Below are 22,473 nucleotides of genomic sequence, written 5' to 3' on the forward strand. Positions count from 1 at the left end.
GTGTGTGTGTGTGTGTGTGTGTGTGTGTGTGTGTGTGTGTGTGTATGACTACACAGTGAGGATGTATAATGTATATGCTGACATCAACAAAATAGGGTGTATGAGAGAGATTCTACATTTTTTCAGTGTGTCAGCCGTGCGTAGGAGCCATCTTATCCTCCATGCCTCATCAACGGAGAAGAAACAAACTTTTGCAATGCCGGCACTTTTTCATCTGCTCAAATGAATACAGCACTGTTGGCCTACTGCTGCCTTGAAATCAACAGGAAGCCCAAAGCCTCCCTCAGGAAAAGGCAATTCTTAATGGTTCGTAGGAGCTCGAGCAAGGCAATCTCCTAGTCCTTACATGACCTCGTAGAAAAAAAAAAAAAAGAAAAGTATGTGCTATTTCCAGGGAATGACTGTTCGGTTACTTATCTGTCATCGGACCTTACCGCACAACTTTCCACCGTCATCATTAATGTGTACAGACACACCCAGCTAATAATGATCAGGGGACATAAACAAGGGCTCGTCTGAACAGAATTTCCATACCACGCTCTACCGTTTTGTTTATAAATGAGTTTGACAATCTAATCATAAATTAGATAAAAGGGGTCAGTATGGAAAACAGAGTGCTAAAAGTAAACAGCTGGAAACATTCCCCTAGTTCTAGAGCCCGCGGCAGGAAAGGCGGCACGGAAGGTCAAAAGTAAGGCGCACGTCATCAGCATAATAGGGGTTAATGAGTAAATGGCTAGCATAGCTCGATTGGCACTCTGTTGCTGGTCTGGACATTGTAATTGTTGGGGTCTTGGCGGCCACCTCTTTTTCACACTGACGTTAACGTCAGGAACAAACCCCCCCCCACACACACACCACCACCACCACCACCACCACAACAACCCCTGCTCCCACTGCCCTCTGTGTGAGCCTCCTATGCCCTGCGCCTTCCTGTCCGCCGGGGCAGGGCGGTGAGGGCTCTGCCATCTATTCGTGGGATCGAGTGCCATTTTTAGTCCTTTCCGGAAGGGGAGACCAGGCAGCGTCCTTCCTGCTTCTGGGTGCACTAATAGCAACGCTGAAGTGGACGGTATCGACTGCTTCCTTGAGTGCTTTGGTTCTGTAATCCTGCCCCCCGCCATCCCCCCGCCATCCCTCCACCCCCCCCCCCCACCGACTGCACCACACAGGGGCGACCCAGTGTGAGAAAGACAGAAACATGCCACCAATCGTAGGGAAGGGAAAAGGTGTGGACCAAAAACATATAGTGAGGAAACCTGATAACCTGTGAGTGTGTGTGTGTGTGTGTGTGTGTGTGTGTAGGAGAGAGTATGGTTGTTAAGTAAGAAAAAGAATAGGACAGGTTGGCTGGAATTACATTTTGTTTTTTTTCCTCCCAATTTCAATTACAGTTATACACTTTCCTACTGCAGATGAAGAACAACTTGACATAAAAAAACGAAGACCATGCGAAAACAAAACAAAACAAAACGAAGAAGGAAATAATGCAACACAACTACTATTTGCCAATGGGTGAGCTCTGAATAAGCACTTTAGTGTCCGGCCAATCATGGAACACACACTTCATTTTTTAATCCATTAGCACACAAAATTAATATGTGTGATTGTGTGTGTGTGTGTGTGTGTGTGTGTGTGTGTGTGTGTGAGTGTGTGTCTGTGCGCTAGCTAGGCACAGCTACGCCGAGACTCGGATGGCGTGAGTGAAACAGGTCAGCGATCACCATGGAGACCAAGGCTCGCTTGCAATTCAATTTGTGGCGCTGGAGTGCTTATTTGGAGCTCAGGGATTTATGAAAGAAAGCTTTTAAAAGGAGCAAACCTGATTGGCTGGTGCTGTTGCTGCGTAGGGGACACTTGTGGCAGGAGTTGTTGCTGCAGAGACAGTAGCAGGCGCAGCACTGTACATCATGGGTACTTTTTCAGGAAGGGAACCATGGAAGCAATGAACAGGTAGGTGGAGCATTATGGTAACCATGGTGACAGATTTTTTTTTTTTTTTGGTTGGTTGGGGGAGTGGGTTTGGGTTGGGAGGGAGTGTTGGGAAGGGAAAGGGTGTTGTTGGTTGATGTTTTTTTTTTTTTTAAATGGTGAATATTATAGAGCAGCAAGCCATCATTGGGTTAGACCAGCAGATGGCATGCGATCACGATGCAAAGCAAAAAAGCATGGGAGAAAAATAACAAAGAGGAAAAAGCTGATTACAATCACAAATAAGGAAATTTTATCACCACAATCAGTTTTTCCCAGAGAAGCTGGCAGAGCATAAACTGTTTCCTGGCTAACTCATTGAGCTGAACTTTGTGTTGATTAATGAACTAAAATTACTCTTTGCTGTCTTTGGACAGCAATTTGCTGATGGCTACTTCTGAGGGTTACTTCTCTGGGAAACTGATTCAAATTTCCTAATCAACAAGGCACAACAAAAAGACAATATCCAACACCTGGTCAGCTACAGTAGCGCATTAGTCTTGTGGTCTCACACACAGATGATCAGATTAAAAGAAAAAACTGAAAGGAACTGATGCTGATACTCAACATCACTCATCATCATCCTAATGTCAATGTCAATCACAAAACACCTTCCCCCCACAACTGATTACTTTGAAAGGTTGGGGTTACACCAACGGGTGAGCTAAACTCACCACAGAGAATGGACATTTCAACAAACGTGTTGCTCACGTACACAGAAAACTAAAGCAGGACCCCCTCCCCCTCTCCCCACCAGTCAGCTTTTACACAGTTAAAACACTACCATTCATCATCACATTTAAGATCACCCGAAGGAGCACAGTAGCCCATAGCCCCACACAGCAGTAAAGTCTCACAGTGACCCGCCCCAAGCCCTGGCCCACTGTCAAAATGGTGCAAAACTATATAACAATGAGAAAGGAAAAGCACCTACCAATGCCGCTAGCAGGAGTCATGCACAAGACTGACCCTGTACGCCATGCAGTGAAGAGTAGATAGGTAGGTTAATAAGGGAAGGGAAGGGAGAAAAACCCGTTAGACAGACAGACTAGCCAGAGTCCATAATCAGCATGCACACACACACACACACACACATGTACAAATCATTTGTTGCTTTGTTGCTTTGTTTTTGTGTTTGTTTTGACTCGTTTCTGTTGCTTTGCTTTCGCTTGGTTAATTGCTTTTTAAGACACATGGGGGGGGGGGGGGGGGGGCGTGCAAAGTTGGATCGGAGACATGAAGTCAGAGGTTCCTTTAAGAACACACAGCGGAATGCCTGATGTCAGTTGGAGCTGCGGTGGAATGGTGTTTTTTAGGGGGGGGGGGGGGGGGCGAGGCACAGAGAAGGGGGTGAGGGGTTGGAAAGAAACTACACACTAAGCCATGCCATGATGACTGAGAGGCGGCGGGGAGAAACTAGTAGAGCAGGCCGGGCTGAGCGAAGGAGGCACTGTAGTATGGAGCGCAGTTTAGAGGATGAGGGAATTATAATGGGGAGCATCACTCAAGGGTGAAAGATAAAGACAGGAAGGTCACTGAGGATCAGACGAACTAAAGCTGTGTGGGGCTGGGTAACTGTACACCACGACTTGAGATACAGTAAAATGGATGAATGACACTTTACAAACTATGACTGAGTTGCAATCTAAACTACTGTTTGTGTGGTCAAATCGTTAACTACTTTTCAATATATTCTGGGGCCATTTAATCGCTATATAATTCCTGTAAAACAGACATTAGCGAAGATGATATGTTCACTCTCTATCACAGGAAACAGTTGCACGTGCATTTAACGCTGTGTGAAATGGCAGACCTGGGAGATCATAAGGAGGCGTTAAAAGCCAAAGTGCATACCTAGTAATTACACTGCAATATGATCATCCATCATCCACTATATTATTACCGGGTTTAACAATGCTGATCAAAGCACAGAGGGCTCTGCCTTACCTAACACCTGGCGATGACTCTTGCTTTTATCTGCAGGAGCGCATACTTAGATTCGGATCAAAGTTTAGGGAGTGCCAGTTCCACATTGAGAAGATGCAACTGAGATTAGCAGGGGGTGTAAAAATCGCAGGAGTCGAACAGAATTCCTTATCACAGCTCATTCTGCCTCACTGACAAATCACTCCCTGTAGCTGAACAGTGAAAACACGTCAGACTTTACGCTCTGGGGAACTACTACAAGCCCTTGCTGTACTGATATTGCTGCTGGGCTGACTTTTACAGCACTGGCGAATTCTTTCAGATGAAAACTGATTGATGAGAACATTAGTCTACTTTCTGTTAAGTGGAAGAGGAAGAGGCTGGGTTGGGGGCGGAGGGGGGGCTGGAGGGGGTGGAGGGGGTAATGTGAGTTATTGTCAAGCTTGATCATCTCAGGTTTGGGGACCCAAGGGTTAGCAAAGGTATCAAAGTGCATGCAAAAGCTTGTGGAAGAGAATGGAGTGAATCTAAAACGAAAGCCAGCGGTAACATGAAAGACTGGTCTGATTCAAGTGCGTATGTGTATGTGTTATGTGCATGTGCATGTGTATGTGTATGTGTATGTGCATGTGAATGTATGTGTATGTGTGTGTGTATATGCGTGCTCAAGAGGGCATACCTGTGGGAAAGAAAGTGGCAGGCTGCTGGAGCTGTGCATTAGCCAGAGCCTGCTGGTAGTGCAAGACGCTGGGGTTGAAGAGGGTGCTGGCCCCGTTGCTCTTCTCCAGGGCCGGTCTCTTTGGTAGGGGCTGCAGCATGCTATGAGGGAAGGCCTGGGGGAGAAGACAAAGGGGATAGGGCAGATTAGACCCTCTATGACCCAGAGTCGTTTTCTCTCTCTCTATCACAATCTCTATTGCTCTCTCTCTCTCTCTCTTTCATTCTCTCTCTCTCTCTCTCTCTCTCTCTCTCACACACACACACACACACACACACACACACACACACACACACTACATCCACAGGGCCACACGTAACACTGTTTAGCTGTTATATGCATGCACACAAACAAATATACAGACACTCACACAACAATATCAAAATGATTCACAGATTTTATGACCATATAAATCACTGGACAATGACAAACTACACACAATATTTAGCAAGGCACTTGTAATGTAAAATGTAAAATCTAAAATTTGAATGTCCGTTTTCAAGAATGTCTTTAACTTATGTTAAAGTCTGACTTGGTATAGGCTACTGTGCTAGTTGGCTAAGGAAAATCAATCATTACTGGGTGACTTCTTTATTGATTAACTATGGAAAAAAGAAACCAAATTAAATTCTGTGAGTGGCTACAGTACATTAAAAAGCTACATGCAAAGCAAAAGGTGAAAGGTGAAAGTACCAGATCTACAGTTGCCTCGAGGGGTCGCTTCATTGCTTTGGCAGTCGACTGAGTCTTTTAATAGCAGGCAGCGAGCACATGATGGCAGTGGGCCAATGGGATTCAAGCGTATTAACATACAGGTAACAGCAAGCAGAGGTGCATCATGGGGACAGCATTGCATTGTGGGTAGGTGAGAAGGAAAAACAAAAACAAAAATAATCTGAATGCAATATACCACATACAGAAAACAATAGGCATGCACATAAACAAAAAAACTGCTTTTTCAAGAAACATTGCTAAGTTTTGAATTAGTATGAAAGCAAAAAGCATCTACTGTACCCTTGTTAAAAAAGCATAAGAAATTAAGACTTTGAATGTACATGTAAGGTCAACTCTTCAATGGGATTGAATGTCATTAGTTCAGTAAAACTTAAAAGGAACTTACGCATTAATCAAAAGTCTACTACTGTATATTCATGGTAAATATACTTTACAGACATAAGGACGGTAACATTGGCTGAACAGACATGAATGCACAGGCATTCTATGAATCGTCTTTTTTTTTTTTGAGGGGGATGTACTGTAGGTGAGAAATGTGGAGGCTCATCAAGTAAGAGGCTGTGTTTTGGTGTGTTTGTTGAAATGTGAGCTGACTTCAGCCCAGTGGGTGCTGTCTCCTAATGTCAGAGCAGAGTGCAAGCCTTTTCTTTCAGTCTTCAATTGCCATTACGTACACAAACGTGATCTGACCCTATCTGCTTAAAAAAAGTTACGTTACCTACATGAACTATGCAAACAGTAGGCGGTTTAAGTGGATTATTTACTGTAGTAGAGGAGACAAAAAGGAAAGGCTTGTTCCAACAATCCATTTAATGTCAGAAGCTTTTTGGATTGTTAGCTGTCAATATCTACTGCTGGACAGCCAAAACTAAAAGTGAGGTAAATCTGGAAAAGGGTAAAAGGTTTCAAATGATCGGCCAACAAGGATGCCACTTCAACTCGATATCTCAGTAGAGGTCAAATCAGACTTCCTTCAACTTTACTCCACTTGTAGCACCACTGAGCTTTGCAAAAGGATACGACCTAAATAAATGGCTGAATGCTACAGGCAGATGTGGTTCAATGCGGGTCTCGGAAAAAATAGGATTTTTTCTTTTTCCACGGAGCTAATGTTTTCTTTGTTCATGGTAAAAGCAGTTGGCATTTCTGTGTCCTGACAAAATCTTTATCTGACGTCAGGCAGTAATTTGCAGTGGACTGAAGCGCTGCCCACAGTATGTAAGCACATCCTCCACATCAGGAGGAAAAACTGACCAAACTTCACAATTAGCATCAAAGATGATTAACTGTGTGTGTGTGTGTGTGTGTGTGTGTGTGTGTGTGTGTGTGTGTGTGTGAGAGAGAGATGACCAGCTAATACGAGTAACTTCTGTTCAGTTACAGTTCAGACTGACTGCCATTCTAAGTGATGTGGGGAAAATATTATTTCCTAATTTCTGTTGTTCTCATCACAGAATGTGGAGCTCTGTTTTCTTCGTTATATTGTTAATTCTGCTCTATTGACTATTCTTTTGCTTTCATTCTGCAATCTCAGCGTGTTACACCTAAATAAAACTATTATCTAATAATCAGCAGGTGTTAATGGAGTTGATTAATGTCAGAAATGTAGAACAAAATCTCCAGAACCAGACCATATCTATATGATGATCCCATTTTTCATATCATCCAAAAAATAGACAATGACAAATTATGACAGACAGAATATTATTTTAACTAACAAGGGCTATAATGGAAAAAAGAAAGGGAAATTAAGAATATACACAAGGAATGGAAAAAGCCAAGGCATTGGTGAGGCCATGCAAACACAAGTACAGTGGAAATGGCACATACTGTAGGAAGACGCAGACTTAGAGGTCATAACATATCCACCTTAAAAAGACAATGCTTAAGGAGACATACCTTTAAATGATGGTAAACACAATGAAAACAATAACTGAATAAATGTATATATCAATGGAGTTTCACCTGAAGTAAACAGCTACTGAGGACACGTGTCAAACTACTACAAAGCTAAGGTCAGTGTTTTGCCAAGAAATTTAAATGGCAGTCTGTTACAAGCTCTTTAGCTCCGTTAAGCAAAAGAGGGGTTTCTTTTCTCTTTCAGATAAACCTGATAAAACATTTTCACGTCATCTACTGTCAAGGAATTGATCAACATCTGTGCAAGTTTGTTCAGTTATGTAACAGTGGTTTGTATAGAAAACATAATAAATATTGAAGAGATAAGAATAGCTCTCAGCCTACTAAGCTCACCTCAAGGGCATGCTGGATTATGTCTCTCTCTCTCTCTCTCTCTCTCTCTCTCTCTTGGTCTGTCTAATAAATCTCAATGACTTTATGGGCCTATGAAGGAGTGTCTGCCTCGCAAGGTAACTGTGGCACACTGACGTTGCCCCTTGAGGCTGATCTAGCCATGTTTTGTCTGCAGGTGAAATGTTAGTCTGTAAAGATTATCTTGGCTAATCATTTACAAAACAAGAGATCTAGAGCTCTTTATTCTTTTCTCTTTTTTTTTTTCTTCCCTGTTTTGGCTGCGGAAGGGCTGATGTCCTCGTGTCCCCCCCTTCGGCCCAGACGGCACGTCGGACAGGCAGAGAAGGGGGAGGGAGTGGTGTAGTAGGGTGAGGTTAAGAGCGAAGCAAAGCAATGGGGGGCGAACTGATGAGGCAAAAGCATGCCAGCCAGAGCCATGGAAGCAGCAGCAATAAGAACAACATTTTGTTTTTGTTTTTAAAGAAAAAGACAATAATAATAAAATAAAACCTCCAGTTTCCCAAGAACCAAAAAAAGGGAGGAGAGAGAATAATACAGGCCTCACTTTGACACTGACATCCATAGACCCTGACGCTACCTGATGGCCTTCAGCCAGAAATACAGTTTCAGCAGGAAATGAGCCACAGCCCTTGATGTCAGTTTGGCATGACACTGACATCCATCTCTCGTCTAATTCAATTTGCACTGATCTGAACGTGGCTAAGGCCCCTTTTTTGAGTGAAGGAGAGTGCGTTTGTCCTTGGGTGAACAAGGGCATCTGCACAAAAAGGATTCAGAGCTTGTCATCTGACACAATATCGTAATATAATTAATGATGATGATGATGATAATCATAGCAAACAATGTTGTGTTTGCGGAATCAATTGATTAATTGATTTGGAAATTCACCAGCTTCTACATAAGAATAATAATTATAAAGCAGTGCTCCACATTGTATGCCTTAAAGCTAAGCTGAAGTTGTCAAAATCTGTTAAGTCCAATTTTGGATTCATGTATAACAAGCTGAAACTTTGTTCAATCTGAGATCTATAGAATAGACGCTTGTAGAGGTCCTATTTTGTTCCTGACTGCAGGCTTCTGTTATCCAGGGACCAGTATCTGACTAATTTGTGTGTGATTTACAGAAAGGAAGAGAGTTTGTATTTGATGTTTGTGTTTGTGTGTGTGTGTGTGTGTGTGTGTGTGTGTGTGTGTGTCTGTGTGTCTGTGTGTCTGTGCGTGTGTGTGTCTATGTGTGTGTGTTTATGTGTGATAGAGAGAGAAAGAAATAGTGAGTAGAAATAGTGAGAGTGTGTGAGTGTCTGTGTGAGTCTATATAATGATGAGGAGGATAGAGCTAAGTTTCAGAGGTTTGTTGAGGACTACAATAATTGGATTGCTCATTATTTGAGGATACAACCTATTAGCCTCCTCACTGAACAGGCCATTTGCACTCTGTTCGAATGCTGCCTAACAGCCGAGATTTCCCTGATGCGGAGTCAAACGGGTTACAGTTTGCATCTGTAAAAACCTTGATGTTTTACATTATTAAATCATTTAGACTTTTGATATTCATAACACTGCTCAGTGCTCACATTTCTTAAGGCTTTTTGTTCTCAATGGTTTAGTATTCCGTAACATTACAGAAAGCATAATTTGCATTTCGTATTACTTACTATGCATCTGCAGGGAGGATCAGTTTAATACAAATATTTATCTGGCTTCGGTATAGCTGAGTTTTTTTTTTTTTTTTTTCGTTCGCTAAGCTAATCTGAGAGGGCACTGTTGGAAGTGCTTGTGAAAGTGCTTGTGTGGGTAACGATCAGTGAGAGTGTGTGTTCGAGTGTGCCTGTGGGCATATATGTCTCTACTTGAAGCTTAAGTGTGTGCTCATGGGTGTGTGGGCGTGTGTGTGTGTGTGTGTGTTGAATGTGTGTTTCCATGTATGAGTGTGAGCAAACTCCCTGTCCGTTCCATGTCCGTTTGAGCAAACGTACTGTAGATGAGTTTGAGTACAATACGACTATATCGATGACCTGTGTGTGTGTCTTTCTTGACCATTTCCTGCGTGTGTGCATGCGTGTGTGTGTGTGTGTGTGTGTGTATGCGTGTGTGCATGTGTGTGTGTGTGTGTGTTTCTTACCATGGCAGCGGCAGCGGCGGCCTGTGCTGCCACGGCCGTCTGGTTGGCCTGGTGCTGCGCGGCTTTGATCTTGGCCTGCAGGTGCGTGGGCGGGTGGAAGTACTTGCACTTCTCGCGCGAGCAGCGGCTCTTGATGTAGTCCATGCACACCGTCACCGTGTTGTCGCTCGTGTCGATCATGGGGCTGTCGCTCGGGTGCGCAAAGCGGCAGTCCGTCTCGCCCCGGGCACAGTTGCCCCGCTGGAACTCACGACACACCTACATGCACACACACACACACACACACACACACACACACACACACACACACACATACACATACACATACACATACACATACACACACACACACACACACACACACACACACACACACACACACACACACACATACACACACATACACACACACAAACGCACACCAAATGTTCAGGAAAAAAACATTTACAGGTATTGAAAACCAAGCTAGGTTACACTTTGAAAAACACTAAAGTCTTCATTATGTTAAAGAAGTACACAAACTGACAGGCACAAATGCAAACACACAGACACACACACACACACATGATATTTATACGCCCATACACTGAGATATAAGCACTTGCAGGATAAAAAGCTCACAAAACTACATATCACCTGGGTCGTAAAACATCTGAGTTCAAAATCTGAATCGAGACTGACACATGGAGTGCTACTGAACTTTATTGAAATCCTAATAACTACCCGCCATGACCCATCTCATCTGTACCCAGATGTTACGGCCCACCTTTAATCAATGTTTCCTGGCATTCCTGGAGTGCTTAAGAACAGGGTGAGCTTTTGTGTCACGTGTGGCTGACACTCACCTCAGGTGAACCACACTCATGTTAGGACACCTCACAACAAATCTGCCCCCAGAGATTTGGCTTGTTTTGCTGTACTTTATCACACACTGGAGCACACTGCTAGCAGTAAGCTGTCAGCTCTCTGTTTATCTGTGTGTGTGTGTGTGTGTGTGTGTGTGTGTGTATGATTACATTTCTAAGAAGCAGTAGTGTGTTCCAGTGCGAGTGAAAAATAGTTCAAAGTTCAAAGATGATTCAAAGATGTCTAGAGATTGGAATTTGTGTAGTCGTTAAAAAGAGACTGTATTTTGGAAACCACAGACCACAAATTCCAAGTGGATTTAACTACACAGAGGTAAGTTAAACACATAAACACATACACGCACACATTTACACAGACAGATAACACACATCGCAGGACACACAAAATACACAATCTAATGAACGTGCTCAGAAAGACTGCACTCTCTCTCACACACACACACACACACACACACACACACACACACACAGATGGTAGTCAGAGAGCAGACAGCATCAGGACACAAACAGCTCAGTAAACAGTCATGCTTGGTGTGGGAGGATCTTCATTCCTCAGTGGAACACAGCCTCTCATTATCACGCACATCGCTCAGTTGCTAAGTGACAGCACTTAGCAAAAAGGCACAAAGGTGCACACACACACACACACACAAACACACACACACACATGCACGGGGGTAGCAGGCTTTTGTGATTGTAATCATTTGTGAAATGTATCCTTTGTTTCATCCAGAAACGGCAATCTTGTGCTTCATTTACTGTAAAGCCGGAGCCGGCAAATTAGACCCAGCCCTCGCTAAAACGCTGAATTTGGCCTGCATTGGCCACACCCAACTACTACCACCAAAAAAAGAAAGATAGGAAAAAAAAGAGAGCACATTTTAGGCGCCACCAAAAATCTACTGACTTCACAACAAGAACGTTGTAATTTTGCTAAAACCCAATGCAAGGGTGTGTTTTTAGACTTAAGATGATTGACTATCACCGCAGCTGGCTACGGATGGCAGCTAGGCAGCCGTTTGCACATGCTGGTGGTCTGGTCTTCCCCCTGAGCCGCTGGCTGGCTGCGGGGCGAAAACGACAGAACAGCAGGGGTGGTCGGTCGGTCATGTGACCCAGCGGCCGGAGAACGGGACTGTGATTGGTTGGTTTACCTCCAGCTTGTCGGTGCGCAGCAGCTTCTGCGAGGAGGAGCCCTGGACATTGATCGGCGGGCTGCCGGGGACGATGACGGGGGTGCTGGGGAGCATCTCCGTGGGGACCAGGCCCATGCCGTGGCTCATGGGCGTCAGGTATGGCGCGTAGCTCAAGCCGTGGTTAGAGCCCAGACCCTGGCTCACCGGAAACGTAGGCTATAGAGGGGGGAAGGAACAGGTTCAATGTGATCAGTGAAGTGAAGTGTATTCAGTGAGGACTAACAGAGGAGGGTTTTAAAAAATAATAATAATAATAATAAAAAAACAAGATAAAGAAGGGAAGGAATTCACATAGGGACAGAGGACTTGAGGACAGGAGGAACAATAAAAAGTGAGAAACAATGAGGAAGAATTAAACAAGAGAGAGAGAGAGAGAGTCTCCGAACGTTTAATAACCAGAAATGAAGAAAAAGAAGAGAAATTCTACAAATAATAAGAGTGAGAGACAAAAAAAAGTAGGAGTAGGAGGCAGAGACAGTGAGAGGATGCAGGAACGCACCACTGGCTGCATGGTTGTGCCTGGGATCATGAACTGCATCTGTTGAGCCAACATGGCCGCGGCCGTCTTCTGCTGTATCAGGTTGTTTCGCCCATTGATCTCCAGCTGGGTCTTCAGATGCGCTGGAGGATGTAGATACTTGCAGTTTTCTCTTGTGCACCGGCCCTGCAAAAAAAAAATACAAGCACAAGAGAGCAAGAGAGATTATAGGCTTACTCCACACATTATCACATTCATCTGGAATACAAAACTAAGCTAAAACAGCACCGTGCATGTCAACATTTACAGGTATGTGAACATGAGGGATTAAAAATCCTTGACCTTGCTTGTTGTTGGCAAAAGCTCTTAGCGCCGTTTACAAATGCAATGAGACGAGTTCTAAATGTGAAGAGAAAACCCCCCTCAAATACCAGGGGACCACGACAACAGGGAGAGCTAGTCTGTATCTGGGACAGAAGTGTGGTGTCGGGCCAACCCCAGGGTGTCGAGACATGAGTTAGTGCCTCAAAGAAGGACACCAAAAAAGGGAGAACTGCAACACTGGCAATGCACAAAGAGAGAGAGAGAGAGAGAGAGAGAGAGAGAGAGGGAGGGAGTATGAGAAAGAGAAAGAGAGAAAAAGGTTTTGTTTGTAAGAAGTCAGAGAAAGTGTGTCTCGCAGAGAGGGGGCAAAAAATGAAAAGGCAAAAGTGTCTGAAGAAAGAAAGAGCGATTCGAGAGACTACCAAGGACTGCAATGCCTGTATGCTCAGTAAAGATGGCCGTGGACCATGAACAATAACTCACACAGAAATCCAAACAGTGCTGAGGAGGTCATCATCTCCATGGCGATCAGATTCTCTGAGCCAATTACATTCACCCCTGAGTCGAGAGCTCATCACATCGTCATGTCTCTGTATCGCTGCGGTCTGGAGTGTGTGCGTGCCGTTTGTCTCGATATCTACCATCATCCCCCCAGCAAAAAAAAAAAAAAAAGAAAGAAAATGCTAAAGAAACACCCGCATGACCTCCGACGTTTGAAAATCTTTCAACAGCTCGTGGCCTCTCTCTGGGCCAAACATATCACCGCTCTTAATGTTACAAACACTGAATATTTATACCAATATTTATGGGACAAATCAAACATTTATTTTATTCATTGCAAACCTTGCCGCTCATTCTTCAAACCAGAGAAGCAAACAGTTCATATCTGGGTCTGAACTGACCTCGTCAAGAGTCAGGCTTTATTTAGAAAAAAGATTTCCATTTCCTAGGGTAATATATCCAGCAGATATAATTTGGAATCTGCCCAGTCAGCATATCATGCATGATAGGCCCCAGGAGGCCCGTATGAAGGAGCATATAGAGGTCAATTGTCTTTCAGATACAGATACCGTATCAGGTATCGCTGGCTAAATAAAACACTTAATGTACCGCAGTACTGATTAACGAAACGATACTTGCCAATCATTCGCGGAAGACGGGGTGTAGGAGAACAAGAGAAGGAGAGTCGGATTATGCTATACAAAATTCTACCTAAATCACAGTGATTAATGGAGGAGCACTTTTTACTAGACGTGAGAGGCTGACAAGGAACTGTAGAGTCATTCGAAACCCACAGGCGCAATTGTTCATGACCTAATAAAACCTGCTGCAGTAGGAATGCAGTTTGTGAGTATCAATCCATGCTATCGTAAGGTTGAGCTAGCAAACAGCGCTACACAGATAATAATCTCCACATCTGCATGGAGACAGCCAGCTCTGCTCTGCTCTCTGCACTGACACTGCTCTCTTGAAACCTCCCTCTGGGCCGGCCCCCATGGAGGAGCACTTGGGCTAATTCTGAGGTGGGGTGTCAAAGCGCCAAGGGAGAACCGCTCATTGGTTCCTGACTAGATGAGGCTAGTCATGAACCAATGAGTGATAGAGTACTAGAGTGCTAGAGACACCAAAAAGGGACTCTGCAGAAGCAGTTTTTATTACTGTTAATTAGAACAGACCTAACTCTACAGACCTTTGAATGACTAATATGAGGCTAACACATCCACCTTGGAATATTATGCAAATTCTTTTACAATTCGTTGGCAGTCGGAAAAGCTATGACGTAATACAAATGCAACTTCCAGTAATGCAATAAACATAGCTGTAAAGAAGATGATCTTTGTATCGGATGACTGTTGCAAAATAAAGATGGCAACAAAACCTTTGTCCCCTTCCAGGATCCGAATACTGTAGGCACTTTTGTGAACTTTGCAAATATGCTTATGTCATTCAGTCCCTTCGCAATGAATTTTTTCATCAGCACACAGGCTACATGCATTAACCTACATTACAGAAACTAGGTTATTACTAATAAAACAAAAATAGCAAGAAATTGTTTTGCACAGTAGGGCTAGTCATCAATCATTTGTCATACAAGTGACACTTTTGTTTGGAATGCTTTTTGTAGTTTTAGGTCTAAGTTGTTAGTCTCCAACTGCTGCTATACACGACTGGATTCACACTAGCTTCAAGATTGGATCAATTTATTCCAAACATTCAACACATTTGTTTATTTCTGAATGAGCAACCAATTGTGTGCTTGTGTAGCTGTGTAAAAATAGCATGGCATTCCCTTTTAACAGTTTTTTTTTTTTATCAGTTATCCAATTTAAATCTGGCTTTATAATCTGGCCCTTTCTTTCTTGTTTATTTACTCTATTTGTTCCTCAGTGGGTGAGTGTGGGAGGGTATTGTTTTTGGACAGTTATATTTTCCATGTTAAAAGTGCAATAAAATGACTTCTTCTAGTTCTAGTTTAATGTGGTTTCCTGTATGACATTTTTCGAGTGGAGCTCTACAACAAACAAGGATGGCAATATAAATGTTGGATAGTCTCGATGTAACTTCGTTTGGCAGTTTTTGACCAATGCAGAAATTAGATGGGAACACAAACTGATGGGACTTGAGGATCGAATGTCATAAAGACATAACATGACATCTAATCCAGTTCTCCTACAGGACAGGAATAGGGCTACTAAGGGCTAAAAGAAATAATCCAAATGATGTGACAGATGCCTGTTTGCAATGCCGCTGCAATAGGATCCTTCTGTTCTCATGCAATCACAATTCTCAAGGTAGGTAGGCTGTGAGTTCCTTCTTGAGTAGCTGTTCTCTATCGCACTGTGGGGCCAGTAAGGGTAAGGGCGATATGAGATGCTAAATAAGAGAACAATCTAAAAGGAGGCAGGCATTAAGGCAATGAGGTGAGCCAACCATACTTCCCATTCAAGGGTAGGCGTTTCATCTGGCAAATTGTTCACAAAGTGAAGAGGCAAGGTCACTGATTCATTCACTTTGGCACTGGTAACGTTAGCACAATGGCTTTCCCACATGTCCTTTCCTTTTCGGCTGTTGTGAGGAAAATAAGAAGGGAGAAAAGCAAGGCCCCTTACCACAAAACCCTAGCAGTTGAAAACATAATTAGAGTACTGTGCAAAAGTATGAAATTTTGGTCTGCGCCCGCCGACTACTATGAATCATGACCCCAGTATTAGGACCCATGGCAAAATCTTGTTTGTTTTATTAACAGGAATGTTGGGCTATTTTCAAGCTTTCAAACAGAATGTAAAATGACAACGTCGACAGTGACCTCACCTTGAAATGTGACTATACGGAATTTATACAGCACTTGTGTTACAGGAGAAGAGCTCCTTATGAAAGCAACGCTGGCAGGAATGTTCTGCTTTTGTGCACACATTCTGTTGGTTTCTGCTGTTTCCATTCCCTCTTTTCCTGAGCTGTCTTTTTTTCTCTACATCACACAACTGGTTAGATGCATTACCACTTCAGCCAAGCTCAGAGAATGAACTGTGAAAACGGCTTTGAAGCTGATGGCCTATGACTCAGAGTTAGCTTCTGGACAAGTCTAAATCTCTCACAGACACTCCAGCAAAAAGACTGTGAAATCTGCCTGTTTAACGAAACGAATCATGAATGTTTTCGGTCTTAAACCTACTCCAGCACTCGCTCTCCTACCTTCTTCACTTCACTCCCCGTCACAATCGCTCTCTCTTTTCAGAGTCTCTGCATCTCCCTCTCTCCCTCACTTCCACTCTCAATGTTTTCTCTCTCACACTCGCATACACACTCTCTCTCACATTTAATGCTTTTGTCCTTTTTTTGCACCTGTCTACATCCTAAATCAACAAACAAACCCTGTGTCTCTGTCCCTGTCTCACACCTAGCTATTACGCACATAGACAAATGAGCCCAGTGTCATACGCAGCTCATATGCACAAATAAATGAATAACTCCTTGAGGAGAAAAGCTGGTAGTGTGACCACCAGTGTGGTCACGCAGCTTCTCCGACACTGAGTCATTGTGCTCTAAAAGCCCTGGTCACACCCAGTTAGGAAAACATGACTATCCTCCTCCTCTGCTGCTGCTGCTGTTGAGTATGACTGCGCGACTAAACACTGCAGTGTTACTGACATGTTCCAACCACTGTTACCCAGTCACTAAACGAGGGCACAAAACACACACACACACACACACACGCACGCACACGCACACGCACACACACACGCACACGCACACGCACGTACGCACACACACACGCGCACAAATGTTGCAGGGGAAGAATGATGGATGATGAGGAGATTAGATGGCTTGCAGTAAAACACTCTTGATGAATTAGACTCAGCATGGTTGCAGAGATGTGCCTGGACAGCAAAGGTCAATCCTACACACCACCTGGCAAGCAGAGTGCCACCGCAGGGATGAACGCATGTCCTCCAAACAGGCACAGAGGGATATGCGGTAGATATGAGGCGCCTCTGCATGGCGGAGAAATGGACAGACGAAAGAGGCTTAAATGGATGAGCCCTTGGGAATGCTGACAAAGGAAGTTCTCCTTTGGGTGCCCTTGTTGCGTACTATGCTCTGCCACCTGATTTTGACCTACTGTGAAGAGCTGGACTTGGTTGGGGTGAAAGAGGGCAATGTAATCCTTTACCGAGAGAGGCAAGCGGGTCGTTCCTTAGGCAAGAAGGGGGAGAAAATCAATTCACGGAAGTGTTACTAATCTATTCTCTAGATTACAAAAAAGTCCTCTGTAATGATCTGTTCATTTGGTTACAAGTAGAGAAGAAAGCCTATGGCAACTATAGCCCCCACACCTCATCAGCTTAAGCCGAGCAATAGCCTATGCAGCATGTACTGCGCAACTAATGACCGTCAATCTGTGCTCCACATATTAGGAAGGAATACTACAGGGGTATGCAGATGAATGCAGCTAATTTCATAAACATATTGAGAATATTCGTACTTAACCCACTTAGTTCTTTCCCCCAAGACCCCACCCCTAATCACGTCCATTAATTACCCATGTGACTAAGTCCTCTCACTCAGGAAATAAAGGTTTTACAAGCAAGTTGTGAGACAATTATGACCATGGTTCAATTTACTCCCCCCGCAAAAGAAAAAAAAAAAAGTGTTCTCAACTATGGACTAATTGGATTAATGCATGGTCCTCCCCCCTGCACCTTCTCCACCCTCCAAAAATGAGTGGAAGCTAATTAGTTTAGAAGGGCCAATTCTGAGGTTATGGAGAAAAGAGGGGGCTGAGTGCCTTTGATAAAATATAAGCTGCTACCTGTGAAATAACAAGCATTTTTATCTCATCGAGTCGAGGTCTCAGAAATGGGGTAAAGTATGCATCGGATGTCCTTCGCCCCGCATTCCTTTCATTAGTCCGACAATTATGTGGCTGCGTTAGACGAGGGGAAAGTCAAACATTTACCACTCGTTTGCCTATTCCCCTTGTACGCACAGGGCTCTGTTGTGCCACCCTTGCGAGCGGGGATTTTGCGTTGGACGTGTGGAGTGCTGACTGTGTGCCTGTGGGTGGGTAGGTGACATGCGGACACACACAGAGGAGAGTCTCAGAGCGCCGGGATAATGGTGCTTCAGTTGGGGCCACGGTCGACCGTCCGCCATTTGCATTTTCTCGTCAATGGGGCTCTATTTGACTGGTCAAAGAGAGAGCAGAGTGCACTTCTGAAATGCAAGTAATGCTCTACACAGGCCAGTACGCTCTTCATTAAAAATCTTCAAAGCGCTCTTTTTTTTTTTTCGTTCAGGCATCCCCACCCCTAAGGTTGCTCTCTTTGCTCTGCTTTGCACCCCTAAGTTTGCTTTTCTTTTTTTAGCTCGCCACGTCATATCCGTAGACAACAGGCCATGCGAGCCGCCAAATTTGAAAGTAGAATCAGTCTGTTGTGCACCACCATTACGTCATCGCATAAGCCAGCTTCACTTCACTGTCAGTAGTACTGTGTGGTTTCCACAAAGACATCAGAGCCTTGACAGCAAAGACAGATGACCACATTTGTTTTCACATGTCAGCAGAGCTGAAAGGCCAGAAAGCAATCTAATGAAGCCTCCAACACCTCTAATCAAAGGGAACACACTGGGGAAAATCCGTCGGCCCCTAGTCTCCGAACACATTAGAGAGACACATCAGCCCGTCAGTCCACATTTACAGTTACAGATGAAAGATGACAACATTTAGACTCGCTTCAGGGTTTCTTTGTATTATTGTTGTGTTCTTTTCTTCCAGCTAAGATGCATCATTTTGCGATTTTCTTTTTAAAGAAGATTGTCGACGATTTGCAGACTCTGTTACCTCTGTGAAATATATGACTGTCGCTGCAGTGAGACTAATTTCCTGGTAATGTCCTAGTAACAATACCACTATGTTGGTCTTATTCCCCAAACTCCGAGAAAAGGGACTCTTCTGTTTGTGGCCACTCTGGGTGGCTGGGGGGCATTCCCGGGGCATTAATGGCGACCAGCGAGTCAAACTGTACAGTCAGAAGAGATCAAGCTAAGTGAGTCATCCTGCAACCAGAACCTAGCAGGATGGGCAGCTCTGGTGGTAACGGAGGGCCGGTAAAGAAAAAAAAAGCGTCTCCTGCCCGGGACTAAAAGGCAGAGGAAGTGACGAGCAAGCTGGATGCACTGGGACACTAAAGCCCTTCATGGCCGGATGAGCCACGCCAGATCCACTTTCGTATTTCAGGCCGAGGCACTCCAGTCTCTGTTTACCTGCTGATACAAGATGCTTGCTTTCCACAAGGAAATGGCCCACCGAGTGAGTAATCGAGGAGTGATTCAGACGTTCTCGTCTTCTGCTCTAAGGGCTAAGGGGGTCTACATCCAAGGGGAATAATATCTTAAGAGATCCCATGCCAGTACAGGAACCAGAGGAAATCTAACCTACTACTTTAAGCTGCCATAGAGGTTCATTCATCATGTCCACTTTTACATTTAGGCCTAAATGGTGGCTTGGTAGAAACTTCATTAAGGGGGGAAAAAACACCTACCTGAGATTCAGTTACTAAACAGGAGGGCCTCCTTGGTTTCCTGATTTACTCTGACAGAAATGCTGCAGTGGTTTATGCCAGAGGAGACTGCGAAGCGCTAAAGCCAAGCGCACTGAACTCGCTGATTCTGTGTTTTCAAAACTGTGCACGGCAAAAAGTTGGACTTTGTTTTGCTGTGGTAGGAGTCAGTGATGGAAATCAGCAGAGGCTGCTATTGCCTGCTGCGAGATGCATGATATCATTCACACTTGGGTATGGAGCAAATCCTGAACAATGGTAAGGTAAGGTAAGGTAAGGTAATGTTTATTTATATAGCGCATTTCACGTGCACAGAGTGCAACCCAAAGCGCTTGGACCCAAAGCAATGGATCAGATGAAAAGATTTGTCTTTTTGTTAAAAGGTAATGATGTTCAACCATCAACCATTTAACCACCAAAACGGTAATGAGAAATCAGGTTGAACATCCACTTCCTAATGATCTTTATTTCAATGATAGATGAGACTCACAGGGGATATTAGTTTGTACCCATTAGAGAAATGTTGTATCGGAAGCTCTCTCTATACTGTCAATGTTGAACTGAATTTGCTTCCTCTGATGTAGTGTCATTTTCACACAACACTTCAGAGATCGGAATCGATACACTCCCCTTCTTCTTTGCTTTTCATGATCCTGTCCATACAGTACTGTATGTGCTTACTATGATCACGCTTCTGGTGGACTCTGTAAATTCCCTGAGGTAATTAAGAATGCATTTGTTTCAACGGCAATAATCCTACAGACGCACTAGCTCCTCTGCTGGTGATACGCCTGAGATTAATACAGCAGAAAGACAACACCCCTCTCTCATAAGCCCGGCTTTGCACCACAGGGAGTGCAAAAGGAGGAGGAGGAGGAGGAGAAAAGAGCTACGATCAAGTAAAGAGAGAAAGAAAGAAAAGCTGCTTATACCACACCCCTACTAACCTATTCATGCCCCCCACCTTCCAAAACACTGGCAAGAAGTGTCCACCACTGAGCAACTCTCCAGTGGACCACACATGAACACACAAAGAAAAGTGTGTGTGTGTGTGTGTGTGTGTGTGTGTGTGTGTGTGTATGTACGTGTGTGCGTGTGCGTGTTGAGCAACGTGTAACTGTCCTGGGGTGTTTTCTGTGAAGCCAATGTATGTGTATGTGTGTGTGTGTGTGTATGTGTGTGCGTGTTGAGCAACGCGTAACTGTCCTGGGGTGTTTTCTGCGTAGCCAATGTATGTGTGTATGTGTGTGTGTGTGTGTGTGTGTGCACGTCTGCTTGTATGTGTGTGTTTGTGTGGGTGAGGGAGAGTCCACAGGGATCCAAGCACAAGTCAAGGTGGGAGTTGACACGTGGGAGTTTATGTGGAAAGTGGAGGAGGGTGTTTGCAGGCTGTACAAGGCTGTACAAGAGAGACACAATTCACCAGTCTGGGTTTGCAGAAAAAAAAAAGAAAAAAAAACACAGGACAGTTATGTTCTATTCCTTCCATTTTCTGAGTCTATTTCGCCATTTTCTGAGTCTATTTCTTTACTGGATGCGTCTTGGGGGAAGTGACACCGTTTGCTATATACCCAGGGGGTAGTTGTCACTCTGTGTGTGTGTGTGTGTGTGTGTAACTTGTGGAGGGCTAATGCACCTGTGCAAGCACCCTGTTTGGGGTGGTGGATGGGGGGCCGGGGTGATCATGTATAATCCAGATAGGCCGCAAGCCAACTGCTGATAATCTGATCATGTGTGAAATGCTGAGACATGGGACCCGTCTAGAAGATCTGAGCTAATCCACACACACACACACACACACACACACACACACACACACACACACACACACACACACACACACACACACACACACACACACACACACACACACACACACACATACACATACAGACACGAACACACATGCGCATGGATGCACACACGGGCGTGTTTACGTGCACACACACACACACACACACACACAGAGTGACAACTCCCCCTTGGCTCTATAACATTAAACATAGTGTCCTCCGTCCCTCAGGAAGGCTCTCACATGCTGCCTAATGACGGACTACAACACCTGCGACAGTATCACAATAGCGAGATCAAAATCACGGCGGTGCAGACAAGGATTTAAAATTTCATTTCTGTGTAGGCTAATGGATGCGCTACCGCTACCTCCAGCACATTGGACACTGGTGGATCATAAAACACATTAACCGCATCAAACACGTGTTCTCTCACAGACCACTAAGAGAAGCCTTTCACAGACTACGATCTGAATAAGCCAGCCACACACACACACGCACACACACACACACACACAATTAGGCTAAAGGGCTACGATCGAATTAGGCCTTCTAGGTAATATCAAATATTCATAACCGTGACATGGGGTGAGGCTTTATTCTGCAGGTCCAAATTTGACTATGCATTCTACAAGGGAAATCACGGCTCCTGCTTCCTAACACACCAACTTAACTAGACTATACTGTACAGCTGGACAGCAACAGACATGTGGGTGTGAGAAAAGAAAACAACATGGCCTTGAGGGGCTAGCGCTTTTGCTTTGTCCTCTTTGTCACAATTAGTGTCAAAAGTGACACAGTAATCACAGCGGTACATCTTGTCCTGATGAATACATGAAATTGCCTGTCTTCTGTCCACCTTTATTCCTGAGTCAAACATGGGCGTCGCCATGACACTTCAGTATTCAGAAATCCGGCCTTCTATTTCTGGCCAAGGTTGCGCTGTATTGATTTTAATGTGATGGTAGGCAGTGCCTGTCTGACACATCCTAAGACATGTAAAATAAATGCG

General features: G+C 44.2%; 1 protein-coding gene across 10 annotated transcripts in view; it reads right to left on the bottom strand.

Annotated features, from left to right (window-relative positions):
* mbnl2 (muscleblind-like splicing regulator 2) overlaps positions 1–22,473 on the bottom strand; it is a 57,711-nt gene that overhangs the window by 6,894 nt on the left and 28,344 nt on the right. For 4 of the 10 annotated variants that reach the window (XM_062527172.1, XM_062527174.1, XM_062527171.1 and 1 more), the window contains exons 3-8: positions 12,308–12,472; positions 11,767–11,964; positions 9,747–10,004; positions 5,309–5,362; positions 4,577–4,730; positions 2,906–2,941 (exon numbers count right to left, since the gene is read on the bottom strand). In XM_062527172.1, coding sequence (XP_062383156.1) covers positions 2,906–2,941; positions 4,577–4,730; positions 5,309–5,362; positions 9,747–10,004; positions 11,767–11,964; positions 12,308–12,472 — 865 coding nt within the window. Of the gene's footprint in view, positions 1–1,822; positions 1,918–2,905; positions 2,942–4,576; positions 4,731–5,308; positions 5,363–9,746; positions 10,005–11,766; positions 11,965–12,307; positions 12,473–22,473 lie in introns of all 10 variants that reach the window. The other 6 variants (XM_062527178.1, XM_062527175.1, XM_062527179.1 and 3 more) reach the window with 6 other exon arrangements.

The sequence above is a fragment of the Sardina pilchardus genome, chromosome 23 (assembly GCF_963854185.1).
Source record: "Sardina pilchardus chromosome 23, fSarPil1.1, whole genome shotgun sequence".
NCBI lineage: Eukaryota > Metazoa > Chordata > Actinopteri > Clupeiformes > Clupeidae > Sardina > Sardina pilchardus.